Genomic DNA, 14502 nt, shown 5'->3' on the forward strand with positions numbered 1-14502 from the left:
CAAAAGTCAACTAATAGCCTTCATGGAACCAGATAATCAGTAATGTTTAACCTCAGTAAAGCTCAAGTCTTCTCTAAGCTGAGGTTAATCGTTCCTGCTACTCACCTTCTCCAAAACTTCCAAAGGGACCCTAAAATGGACCCCGAACTCCTGAGGCAAAGGACAGACTTCTACGTGCCTCAGACCTCCTTTCACAGGACAGTAAAGCACACCATCACTTACCTGTCTAGCCAAGCTAACAAGGCCTTGGCAGCACCTATGAGCTCCACCACAGAAGTCAGGAACTCATTGGGGGGCTTGTGGGAGGTGTTCCCATCATAAGCTGGACTTTTCCTCCTGCTGCTTATGTAATTCTGTAAATTGTGGGAGGACGCTCGCAGTTTCAAAACCAAGTTCTTCATATTGTCAGTTTCAAGGCCATAATTCTGGAAAACAAAATCAAAGGGAAAAATTCAAAACAATCAACAATGTCCAAACTCTCATAATAACTCAAAACCCACTGAGTCACTTGAACAACTCCTATGTCAGCCACAAAACCCTACATGATTTACCCGCAGTATTGATCTCACCCACATGAGCCACACCAGCCTTCCCTCCGTTACTTCCATAGCCTACTCTTGCCTTAGGAACTTTATTCTCGATAGTTTCTCTTCCCAAAATGCTTCTCCCACAAATTTTGTCAAAGACAGCTCTTTCTTATCACTTCCATCTTGGGTGTTCAGTTGCTTAGTCATATCCAACTCTTGGTAACCCCATGGACTGTAGCCTGCCAGGCTCCTCTATCCATGGGATTCCCAGGCAAGAATACTGGAGTGAATTGTCATTTCCTTATCCAGGGAATCTTCCAGACCCAGGGATGAAACCTACATCTCCTAAGCATCCCCTGCACTGCAGGCAGATTCTTTACCACTAAGCCACCAGGGAAGGCCATTAACATCCTAATTAGCTCAAATATGCCCTCCTCTTCAAAGCTTCCAGGACCATCTAGAGCAGGTTCTCAACCTGGACCCTACTGACATTTAAAATCTAATAATTCTCTGCTTGGATGGTAAGGTAGGATTCCTATAGCCATAGAATGTTTAGCTGGCCTCCACTTGTTAAAATCGGTAGTATCCCTTCTCCAGTTGTGACAAACAAAAATGTCTCCAGATATTGCCAAGTTTCTCCTGAGGTCACTCTCTAGCCCATCACCTCTCCGTCATCTCTAGACCACCTTGTTCACTGTCTTCCTCACTCAGATACATGGTCCACCAGAGCTTGGCTCTGCATACATCCCTCAGAACTGCTCTTCCAGGACAGCAGACATAAAGCAGTCAGTGAGTAGATAAATGTCCATCAAATGAAACTCACGCAGAAACACAGCAGCACTGTCGAAACACCAGTTCACCTGAAAGGTCATTTCTGTCCCATGAGCTTCTAATCTCTGTTCCCTCTGAACAACGTTCAACCTATGTGGGTGCTTTTAAAAAATTCATTGTGTATGACAATATTGCCCTAGACTACTCCTTTCTCTGCAAGGAGATCAAACCAGTCCACCCTCAAGGAAATCAACCCTGCCTATTCATTGGAAGGACTGTCGCTGAAGCTGAAGCTCCAATACTTTGGCCACGTGATGCAAAGAGCCGCCTCATTGGAATCTAATGCTGGGAAAGATTGAAGGCAAAAGGAGAAGGGCACAGCAGAGGATGAGATGGTTGGATGGCATCACCGACTCAATGGACATGAATCTGAGAAAACTCCTGGAGACAGTGATGGACAGGAAAGCCTGGCATGCTGCAGTCCATGGAGTCGCAAAGAGCTGGATAAGACTGCGTGACTGAACAACTCCCTTCCAGATAAAGAACAAATCCCAAGAAACAACATGAAATTTGAGACAACCTTAGGGGGGAGGGATGAATTTCAGTATTTCATGTACATGTCCTAAATTGGTGTTCCATCACTCTTTAACAAAAATAAATAAATAAATATCTCTGGGGTATATTAAACTATGTCAATAGCATCCCAAAGCAAGAATGTGGTACCATGTAAAATTTGGTCATAATATATGGCCAACACTATCGAACATGTTATGCCAGAAACTGGGCTAAGTGCTTGGCAAACATTATCACAGGCAAACGGCTTATGAAGGTGGAAGTGGTATTATCTATATTCTGCAGGTAAGCAGACTGTGGCACAGGGACATTAAATAAATTCTCCGAAGGTACACAGCTAATCCGTGGAGGCGGTAGAATCTAACCAAGGTGATCTGCATCAAGGTACAAGCTTTGGATCCCAAAGCCATATATCCCCACTTCATTACCCCCTGTCCAAGAAAGGGCAAAGTGATGAGACAGAAAACAGGATGGATACGGGACAAGGAAAAAGAAGAGTGGCCAGTCACCCCGGATCCAGCCCAAACTTAACCTCTCTGAGTTCTATCCTGACCTGCTCCATTCCCTGTGATATGTTAGAAGCTTCCTTGACAGGCTTCGGCCATCCGGAACCTCACCCTTCTGGAAGGCCAGCAGATTTTCTTTGGATCTAACTGCTGCTTCTGTCCCCCCTGTATCTAGCCTGTCTTTTCGCCCCTCCTCTGTTACCGCCTTCATTTCTTTTTTTTTTTCCACTTTTTTATTTTTTAAATTATGAAAGCATGACAACATTTACAGGAGACTTGGAAAACACAGAACAAAGTTACATATAGTTCCTCTATATATTATGATTATATTTTAAGTAGTAAAATAAGATTTTTTTTAGTTGGAGTTTCAATTTCAAAGTCTTAAAAATTAATAGAATTAATATACTGAAAAGTAGAAGGATATAGTAGACCTGAAAAGCACCATGAACCAATTCAACATAATTAAGATTTATACAATTTTCACACAACAGTAGGATACAAATTCCATTCTAGCTACCATAGACTATAAACCAGGAGACAGACACTGGAACATATCCAGGGACATTAAATAAGGTACAAAAAGTTCATGGTCTTAAGGTATTGAAATTATACAGTCTTTTTCTCTTACAGCCCTCATTTCTAATGTCTCCAGGAGGGGTGAGCAATGGCCCCAAGTCAAGATACATAAAGTATAAATATACCAGGGAGTCTGTGAGAACTTTTTCTTTTGGCAAAATGAGCAATAGCAAATAGTAACAGTAACAAAAGACAATACCCTGAATGAAAACATTTCTAACTCTAATTAGATTTTATGTGAAGTTTAAATTTATGTGGCATCTTACTTCTTAGTAAAATTTTTAAAAAAATTTTAATTTAGATAGAGGGAATTCCCTGGTGGTCCAGTAATTAGAACTCCATGCTCCCACTATAGGGAGCATGGGCTCAGTCCCTGGTCAGGGAACTAAGATAAGATTCTGCATGCCACACAGCGCAGCCAAAAAAAATAAAAGAATTTAGATAGAAAAAAATTAAGAACAAATATAAAGACAAAAACTCTTCAGCTGCATTAACTGAAAACTCTTTGCAAGTTTTTACAAAAATCTAAATTTCGTAACAGAAATGAGTCTTCTGTATCAACAGGAATGTTCCATCTAAACCTTACATTCATCCATTCTTTTTTTTCACTGTCATTTTCTGGAAACCAAAACATGTCATCGTCCTTTAATAGAGAAGACGGAAATAAAAACATGGATTTTCACCGTGGCTTTTGAAATTCAGAGAATCAAAGACTCACAACTGAATGGATAAACAGCCACCTGACGCAGCCTGTTTGAAGGACCTGTGACTATGATTAAAAGGAACTGTCCCCTTATTCAGTTAATTACTCAGCCTGCCAACTTATGGCAGGAGTTCTGAACTAAGAGCAGGAAGCTCGGCTTTCTATGGCTAGTGTCACCATGAATTACTTAGAACCTTTATTACTGTACAGTATTTATTACTGTACAGCATTTATTTCTTTAATTCAAAGAGGATTAAATGCATTTTAGTGTTACAGAAAATTTTAAACCTCAATCTTCTATTAAGCAACCAGTTTTAATATTAAAGGAGGAATGTAGCTTGTTAACTGGTTCTTTTCATTTCCACTGAGATGAAAATTGTTTTTCATTTCCCACAAATCATGGGACTAGAAGGATGAACAGATGTAGTATGACAGATTATAATTCTATTTTAAAGGTACTTTAGATATTTTAATAGGCTTTATTAAGGTATACTTTATGATCCATAATATTTACTAATCTTAAATGCACAACACAGTCACTTTTAACAAATGTATAACAAACAATTATAGAACACTTGCATCACTCCCAAACATCCTTCACACCACTTTACACTTTCCCTAACCCCTCGTCCCCAGCAACTTCTGATGTTCTTCCTGTCAGTCACTATAGTTCTGCTTTTTTTACATAGATTATGATTTTAAGAAGCAGTAAAGAAGGAACAAAGGAAGAAAGGAAAATGCCTTCCCCTTCCACCCTATTCCACAATAAGAAAACAAGAAACTGATTATATTAGTTCCAAAGAGCTACTGTAGAAACATAATCAGGAAAGGATTATTGACTTAAGTGCCCCACAAACAGAGTAAATGAATAATTTCCCAGACCAGATTTGATCATTTTCACTAACCTTTTCCTTAACGTCTATCTCCTTCAGAAACTGCTTAATTGAAGATAAGGTATCGAGAAGGTACAAACTAAGAAATGAAATGAATCTCCAGAAATTTAGACATGTACTAAACACTTTCCACCAAGATCCCACTTCATTAGAAGCTATCCATCAGGGGTCATTTCATGGTCTGGCCAGAGAAACAATAGATGAGACAGGGAGAAAGAGGCAGTCCGCTCTTCTGGTGTCATTAATTGCACACATTTTCGCTATGGACAAATCTTGCACATCTTCTCTTCTACTTTCTTTTCCCATTCATAAGCAAGACCAAGGTAAACACAACAGCCAGCAAAGATTCCTCTTCTTGAGTGATTTCTCCCACAAAAAGGATATTTGGTGGGAGGGCGGGCGGTAATTCTCTGGTGGTCCAGTGGTTAAGAATCTGCTTTGCAATGCAGGGGACGTGGGTTCAATCCCTGGTTGGGGAACTAGCCTCCCACGTCTCAGAGCAATTAATTAAGCCCACTCACCACAACTAGAGTCCATGCACCCCAGTGAAAGACCCCACATGACACAAGAATCCTGCATGCCGCAACTAAGACCCCATGCACCAAAGAAATGAATACATATTGAAGCTTTAAAACATTGTTTTAAACTGTTTTGCTGAATGGTAAATGATGAATGATGGGTCATCTCTGGGGTACACAAGTGCACAGAAGCCCCCTGGGCAGGTAGACACATCACAGGTATTTCGTTTTAAGCACATATGTAGATGGCATCACTTGATATGTGTATGACTTCCAACTCTGTTCACTTTCCTCAGCCTACTCCAACCTTAAAAATATATCTGTCCCTCTCTTGGTCTTCAGGAAACTAGGGTCTGGTTGATCTGGAAAGGAAATGGGTTTTACAGTTATATTAGTACCTTCTTATTCTTCATCCCACCCTAGAGATGAATGCTGTCCAACAGAACCTTCTGCAATGATGAAAATGTTCTCCAGCTGCACTGTCCAAATATGGTAGCCACTGGCCACAAGTACCTACCGAGCACTTGGAATGTAGCTGTGCGACTGAGCAACTGAATGTTACTCTTTCGTTTTAATTCATTTTCATTTAAACGGTCACATGTAGCAGCTACTGGACAAAAGCAGTTCTACAGCCTGTCCCAGTCACCCCCTGCCCCAGATAAGAGGGAGGAAAAGCTGGATTCTGAACTCAGTCCTGAGAAGTGGTCTTGGTTCTGCCTCAGAAAACAAGTCTCTCTCCTAAGCCACTCTAGCCAGCTAAGGCCAGTGTTCACAAAAGGGAGTTCTCCTTGTTCTGTATCCAGAACCAGAACCAGTGGCCCATCTGTTTGCTGGTTTCGGGATCTTAATAGCAGTTCCTTACTTTAGGTTCAATAGATTCTATCTGCCCTTTTCTTTCCAAAACTTTCCAGTGTTTTTGTTTTTTCCTCCCTCTCTTGCTTCTAATTCTACTCATTTCCTGTCCATCATAAAATCAACATCCACTAAACTGTTTACATAGAAATGTCTCTCATAATACCAGGGACAATTGCAAATACATATTAACTGTCCCAGGGATGGACTAGTTAAGGCAAAGAAGTTATTTAAATATAAGCTTATTAAATATACTCTTGTTTAAATATACAAAGATCTATATGGTGTAAATGGATTAAACATGGTATTGATATAATAAACAGATGTATTATAATAAGAATATTTTAAAAGGAGATTATAGCCAGGCTAAAGATATTTTACTGAATGCTCGAAAACCCTCCCTGACTCAAAATAGGCACATTCATTTAAGACCCTTCCATGACCCTCCTGTCAAATGCATTCACTGGCACTCTGCTACACGAAACATGCCCAGAAAGAGTCTGAGGTCAAAACTTTGTCTACAAAGGAAATTAGAAGGAAATTGTAGGAGATAAAACACAGCTTTAGGTTCTGGCATTTCTCCAGCTTTGTTCACTTTAGTCTAATATTTTAAGAGGTAGAGAAGGGAGGGGAAGCAGAGAGGCAGCTGTTATGTTAATTATCCTGCTTGATGTCCACAATGTGCCTGTAGTCCATCCTGCCTCCTCTCCTTCCATCTTGTGGATTTCAAAGTAATTTACCTGCCCTCCAAGCCCTACCGCAAAGCCAAAGAGATGATCTGAAACAGCAGAAAAAGACCAAAAAGCAATATTCCCAGAAAGCGCAACATGAGTAAACTCAAACATGTCTTACTGGATGAAACACGTAAGTTTTAATCATAAACAGGACTAGGACATCTTCTGGGCAGCGCAAAACACCTACGTGTTACTACACAGCTAAATGCTGGTTCTGCTGCCGTACTCTGTGGGGCAGGGAGGAAGTCTCCCCGACCCCGAACTCCCGCCCCCATCCCTCTGACCTCTCTTTGCCCAGATACACATGATCCTGTGTGATGAGCAGCTGTGTCTAAAAGCTCGCACCAGGCTCTAGAGAAGCAGACTGGCATGCTAGTACGGAGGATGGACACCTTGATCGAGCTGCTCAGCACTGTCCTGGGGCCATGGCCACTTCCAGAACCAAGCCAGAAGGCCATGTAGCAGCTGGACCCATCCAGGAAGAACCAGGCTACTTTCCCCAGGGATTGAAGTCAAAGACAATCTCCCTGCTGCTCCTGACGCAGCCCCACGCATGAAGCCCCCAAGGTGTGAGGACCACAGGGGGGCCCACCTTGGGGTGGATTGACTCCCTGATTGGTGGATGCTGGACAGGTCACCGGCTGAAGAAGGGAGGCTGGGGCCCATCTCCTACTGAGGCTCCAAACGGGAAATTGATCACCCCTGTCCCATATGCCCTCAGCAAAAACCTCCTCACTCTGCTGCTACAGAGTGTAGGCTTTCACATCTAAGGGAGTGTCACTGCACAAATGGGGAAAACAGACACTGCGGTCTCCCTGGAGGTCACAGAGCCAAGAGTGTGCAGCAGAGCCTGGATTAAAATGCAAAACCCTGCCTCCCAGGCCAGCGCTCACACCACTTGGCCACAGCGTGTCCCTGGTGGCAGCTCATTCATCAACCACAATTTCCCCCGTTACTTTCCTAAACAAGTGTAGGGCATCTCAGAGCAGAAGACAAGGCTCTGTCCATTTTAAGAAGAACACGCAGAATGCAGCAAGTGTTATGTAATCAACGGGACGCAGACTGCCAATGGCAAGCAATCGGCAGCACATTTTTTCCCACCATTCTCAGTGATGTAATTGTATATGCCCTTGGCTCAGGTTCACAGCAGAGCAGTCTGAATGCTGCCGACTTTGTCCAAAGCAAGACAGTTAAGGAAATGGCATCCTTTGCATGGCACCACAATTGACGTGGATCCCACCCTATGCCAGCCAGTTTATAAGCACGATGCCCTTGGAGGTGGTTTTAGCCCACGCCTAAAAGAGCTATAAATACTCGCCACATCACAGATGCAATGAAGAGTCAGAACCTGGCCAGATTTAACTCACTCATGTTCAAGCCAAAACTCAGTCAACTGCGAAATGTAACTAAGTTCACATTTCTTTTTCCCCATCCAGCTGCCATTTCATAGGCTGAATATTTCAAGCACCAGCATCAGTTATTAAACTATCAAAAATATCTGTAAAATATAAAAATGATTTTTACGTAACAAAAACAGACCAAAAAAATCAAACCCCATTTGTCATTTCAATGGAGAAGATGACATGTTCATTCAGGACCATCTTCATCTTTTTATTCTTTATAAAAGATAGGAAAATAAAATGAATACAGAATTTTTTCCATAAAAGGAAAACTTTTTCTGTAAAGGCCAAGAGAGCAAATATTTTCAGCTTTAAGTGGATACACTGTTCCTGAAACAACTACCCAACTCTACCACAGTAACATAAAAGTAGTCACAGATAACACTTAAATGAATGGGCATGGCTGTGTCCCAATAAAACTTTATTTACAAAAATAGACAGCAGGCCAGATTGAAGGTTCAGGCTATTGTTTGCCAGCTCTTCCTAGAAAATTATTTCTTTTCTTCCCTTCTGATATTATCTTCAGCTCATGCTCTACTTCAGCGGATCATTAAGAAAATGATGACAAGCAAGATAGCAAAACCAAGGAGACTTAAAAGGTGAGACCCTTAAAAAACCATCATCGCAGTACAGATCACCTTTTCCTGAACTAACCAGTGCACAGAGAAGGTCGACAGCCTCCAGCACAAGTTCCTGGTGTCCAATGCGTGTGACACCCAGCTCCTCGAGATCCTGGTGGGAAATCTGTAGCAGCTGCTCTCCGTTAATCTTCTCTCGTTCAAACTTGTGGACATACTGCTGCAGGCAATCATCTAAGCCTACCGAGAAAGCAAAACAATCCATTATTGTCATTTTGTTCCCTTACTCCAAAAAATGCCCACATTTAAATCAACCTCAGGAATCACCGGTTACGCTCCATTATTTGATGGTCCACACAATCAAGTGTGTTCTCATCTTCTTAAACAAGTTTTAAATCTAAATTTTAAATTTAAATCACAGCTTAAATTTCCAGATGGATCCCACAATTTTGACAGTTATCTTTCCATTCCCTTTTAGCTAGAAGAATAAACACTAACCCCTGGTGGTTTGAAAAGCTAGTTATCTGTGCTACACATACATTTGTCTGTTGGCTAAGCAGTCTTTCTCTGGAACATCAGCCCTCTCCCAGCCCATGTGATTCCAGTGGACATGCCAATGAAGATGCTCTGCCACAGTGATTGGTCACACTATTCTATCCACCAGACAGTAATAGGTTCAGGGATGAACATGTGATTCAAGCAGAACCAATCAAAATCTCCCCTGAGATTTGATATGTGAACAAACGAAAACAAAGTCTCTCTCTTCTTTTCCAATTAGAAGTCATAAAGATACAGTCTTAGGGATTTTGGGAGTCACTTTTCTGATTTGGTTTTTTTTTTTTAATAAATCCATTTGAGGCAAAGAAGATGCCCCAGTAATATCCTACGTGTCCCTGGATCTAATCCTGTTTAAAGATACTTCTAACCCCAGAATATTTTTACTTATATCAAAATAAATTTCCGTTTTAGCTTAAGCTTATCTGTGTTGAATTTCTGTCCCTTGCAAATGAAAAGTTTTGATGAATACAGAACCCAGAGGAGAAGCTTTCAGGAGTGGAGCCAGACAAAGACAATGTTCAATGGGTTCACTTATGGGAATTTTTCCAGGTCAAATACTATGGCCAACAGGGCTGTATTTTAATATTCTTATACAATGATTGAAATAGGTAAGCCCAATAGAACTTGGGATTCTTTATTCCTTTATAGAGAACTCTCTTGTCAATATGTTTTAATGGTTTTACTAGCATATTTCACTCTAAATCAGTTTATCTATTCAAGCCTAATAAAAGCCACCTGAGTGTTTTAAAAGACTAGATTTATATAAATTCAATCCCACACAAAGGAGGAAAACTCAATTTAACCTGAAAAAGTATGTGGAAGGCATGTTGCTCTCCCCTCCCCCGCTAAACACACACACACACACACACACACACACACACACACACAAACTTCATTTACCCCTCCCGAAAGCTATGTGGGTACTCTGAACCAGGAAAGTAGACATAGGTCTGGCACTTACTTTTGGCAATACTAGAGTCCACGAATCTCAAAATCTAGAGTCCATTTAGCACTCAAAATGTGTTAAGTGATATCTCTGTCCCACTATTTTGAAAGTTTTTAAAGGGGCAAAAACTTTCACCATTTGCCTCCTGATAAGATGTAGAAAGAGAAACAGATGCTAACAAGTATGAAAGGAGAAATTAACAATAACACAATAATAGTGGGAGACTTTAATACCCCACTCACACCTATGGATAGATCAACTAAACAGAAAATTAACAAGGAAAAAAAAAAAAAAGAGGTGTGTAAGGCAACTGGAAATTTAAACATCACTGGATATTTGATGATATTAAGAATTTATTCTTAAAAAAAAAAAAAGAAAGAAACCAATATTCATTGCAATACTATTTACAATAGCCAAGAAATGAAAGCATGAATAAAGAAGATGTGGTACATGTATACAATGAAATATTACTCAACATTAAAAGGAGTGAAATAATGCCATTTGCAGCAACATGGATAGACCTAAACATGATCATACTAAGTGAACAAAGTCAGAGAAAGACAAATACATATGATATCACATATGTGAAATCTTAAAAAATGATATAAATGAACTTATTTACAAAACGGACAGACCCAAAGACATAGAAAACAAACTTATGGTTCCCAAAGAGGAAAGAGGGAGAGGGATAAATTAGGGATATTAGATTAATAGATACACTCCTATATATAAATCAGAAAAGCAACAAAGTCCTACTGTATAGCACAGGGAACTCTACTCAGTATTCTGTAATAACCTATAAGGGAAAGAATCTGAAAATAATATGTGTAACTGAATCATTTTGGTGTATACCTGAAACTAAAGAACACTGTGAATCAATTATATTTCAATTAAAAAAAAAAAAAAAAAGAAATACAGAGGACCATAAGAGACCACCGTGAGCAACTATAGGTGATAAAATGCACAACCTGAAAGAAATGGATGAAATTTTGGAGTGGTACAATCTTCCAAGACTAAACTAAGAAGAAACTGAAAATATGAACAGATCAATCACAAGCACTGACATTGAAACTGTAATTTAAAAACTCCTGACAAACATGCATCCAGGACATGATATATTCTCAGTTAAATTCTATCGAACATTAGAGAAGAGTAAACACCTATCCTTCTGAAACTTCCAAAAAACTGTAGAGGAAGGAAAACTTCCAAACTCATTCTTAGGCCACCATCACCCTGATGCCAAAACCAGCCAAAGATGTCACAAAAACAGTTAATTATAAGCCAATATCACTAATGAACATAGATTCAAAAATCCTCAACAAAATTCTACCAATCTGAAATCAACAGTACACTAAAAAGATCATACACCATGATCATGCAGGATTCATCTCAGGGATACAAGTATTTTTAAATATCTGCGAATCCATGTGATACACCACATCAGTAAATTGAAGAATATAAATCATATGATCATCTCAATGCATGCAGAAAAATCTTCTGACAAAATTCAGCACCAATTTATGATAAAAATTCCAGAAAGCAGGCATAAAGGGAATATACCTCAACATAATACAGGTAATATATAAGAAACCTATAGCTAGCATCTTACTCAATGGAGAGAAGTTGAAAGAACTTCCTCTAAGATCAGGAACAAGACAAAGACATCTACTCTCACCACTTTTATTCAATAGAGTTTTGGAAATCCTAGCGAAAGCAATCAGAAAAGAAAAAGAAGTATAGGGAATATAGATTGGAAAAAAAAGAAGTTAAACTGTCACTATTTGCAGATAACATGATACTATACATACATCTTTAGAAATACTAAAGATATTACAAGAAAACTACTAAAACTTATCAATGAATTTGGTAAAGTTGCAGGTTACAAAATTAATACACAGAAAGCTGTTGCATTTTTATACATTAACAACAAAAGATCAGAAAGAGAAACTCAAGAAACAATTCCATTTACCATCACATCAAAAAGAATAAAATACCTAAGAATAAAAAAAATAAAAATAAAAAAAAGAGAGAAACAGTCCTATTAACTATTTGGGACTTATATCTCTGAAGCAGAGATTAAGAAAAAATTAATTTTATGGTAACAAGTTACTATGGTAACTAGTAGTAACTAGTCTAACCCACCCTCCCTGAAGAGACATCTGTCTAACAGAGGGGTTCTGTCACACAGCAGCGAGGTTGTGGCAACTATATAAACCCACCTCCACTTTGATGGCCTCGGGGGCCTCCATTGCATGTGAGTCGAGCAGGTAGTGGAGGCCACACCAGCCAGCAGGTATCGAGGGTCACCGTCCAGGGTACCCAGGGCGGTCTGCAAGGGGGCAGAGTCTATCTGCAGGGCACAACAGTGATAGTCCTAGAGACAAGGAGAGCCTCCTTACAACTCCATTCCCATTTCATGGATGACTAGATCAAGGCTCATGGAGATTCTGTACCTTGTCCACGGTGACATAGCTGGTACCATGCCAAGAGGATGATTTTGTTAGCCATTTTCTTCAGCCCAATAGAGAAGAAAAGAGCTCAAATTCAAATCAAGGTTTGTTGACACAAGCCCCAATCCTTTTGCATTCTACCCAGCAAACATGGGACTATAAAAATTCCTCTCCAAGCTTGCCCCTAAATAAGGAGTAAGGTCTAATCACAGCTATTAAAACAGAAGCATGGAAACCCAGGGGTCCTGAGAAGGTACTTCACATTTCATTGACCCCAAAACTGGGAAAGTATGAACAAAAGACTAATCACTGTGAATTTTACCCTAAATTACTTAGCCACTTTTAAGCCAGATTGATTCAATATCTTATACCCTCCCCTCCTTCAGAATGTTCTCTTTCCTTGCCTGCACTTAAGCTTTAAATAGATGTTTAGGACAATTATATTAAACATTTAAACCCTGTTACAGCTGAATCAATCTTCCCAAGATACATATGTTGAAGTTCTAATCAGCAGTACCTCAGAACATTACTGAACTTGGAGGTAATGTTTTTAAAGAGTTGATTAAGTCAAACGAGGTCATATGGGTGAGCCCAAACCCAATATGAAGGAGGAAATGGAAACTAACTCCAATATTCTTGCCTGGAAAATCCTATGAACAGAGGAGCCTGGTGGGCTACAGTTCATGAGGTCACAAAGAGTCGGACACGACTGAGCGACTGAGCACACAAACCCAGTATGACTGGTGTTCTTATGAGAAAAGGAGACATACGTACCCAGAGAAGAGCATGTGAAGACATATAGGGGAAGGTCTCTACAAGCCAGGAAGAGAGGCCTCAGAAGAAACCATCTCTGCGAATACTATGATCTCAGACTTCTGGCCTCCAGAATTTGGAGAAATTAAATTCCTGTTGTTTCAGCCACCCAGTCTGTGGGGCTATGTTATGACAGCTCTAACAAACCAACACAAACCTAAGGATACTTTACTTCATGTTCACCCACACGTGATAAACTTTTTCCTAAAATAAGCAAGGCCCAGTGACCAACAGAATTACGATTCATGTTTACTGTGCCAAGCAAGTTATTTGCTCAAAATAGGAGAATGAGACCGGCTCACGTGACTTCTCATGTGGAGAATAAACTAGTCCATTACACTTAAAGTGCAGGACCACACGCACCACAGGTGTTCACAAAACTCCATCCTTTAATAGTAAGTAGAAAGAAAGATGAGGCCAGGTTTCTCTTTTAACTGTGAAAAGTTCCACTGAAGAAACAAGATTTCAGAAATAGCTTCAGAGCATTAAGTAAATATTTTGGACACAAAGAAGAAGGCTGATATGGGAGATGTAAAGACGTTTCTGGATAGGACGAGAGAGAAGTGAAGAAAAGAGCAGAACATTTGCCTGCGAAAGGTCCAGCATCTCCTGGAGGATTCAGAGGACTATAAATGATTTGACCTCGACTAATCAAAAGATCCCCAAGATGTAGTAGAATTACCAAGTAGAAACACCATGTGATTACCTGCCCAAATACAGAATCTAGAGCGACTTAAAGACTCCCCACTGTAGAAGCAATTTAAATGCCCATCAAAAGACAAATGGATAAAGATGTGATGCACACACACACACACACACACACACACACACGCACTGGGATATTCAGTTCAGTTCAGTTCAGTCGCTCATTCATGTCCGACTCTTTGCGACCCCATGAATTGCAGCACGCCAGGCCTCCCTGTCCATCACCAACTCCTGGAGTTCACTCAAACTCATGTCCATCGAGTCGGTGATGCCATCCAGCCATCTCATCCTCTGGCATCCCCTTCTCCTCCTGCCCCCAATCCCTCCCAGCATCAGGGTCTTTTCCAATGAGTCAACTCTTTGCATGAGGTGGCCAAAGTACTGGACTTTCAGCTTTAG

At 40.2% G+C, this 14502-nt stretch overlaps 1 protein-coding gene across 4 annotated transcripts in view; it reads right to left on the bottom strand.

Moving 5' to 3' along the window:
• CNKSR3 (CNKSR family member 3) overlaps positions 1 to 14502 on the bottom strand; it is a 110768-nt gene that overhangs the window by 32867 nt on the left and 63399 nt on the right. For all 4 annotated transcript variants that reach the window (XM_070796416.1, XM_019967617.2, XM_070796413.1 and 1 more), the window contains exons 2-3: positions 8708 to 8871; positions 223 to 425 (exon numbers count right to left, since the gene is read on the bottom strand). In XM_070796416.1, the coding sequence (XP_070652517.1) occupies positions 223 to 425; positions 8708 to 8871 (367 nt within the window). The remainder of the gene's footprint in view (positions 1 to 222; positions 426 to 8707; positions 8872 to 14502) is intronic.

Source organism: Bos indicus, chromosome 9, assembly GCF_029378745.1.
Source record: "Bos indicus isolate NIAB-ARS_2022 breed Sahiwal x Tharparkar chromosome 9, NIAB-ARS_B.indTharparkar_mat_pri_1.0, whole genome shotgun sequence".
Lineage (NCBI taxonomy): Eukaryota > Metazoa > Chordata > Mammalia > Artiodactyla > Bovidae > Bos > Bos indicus.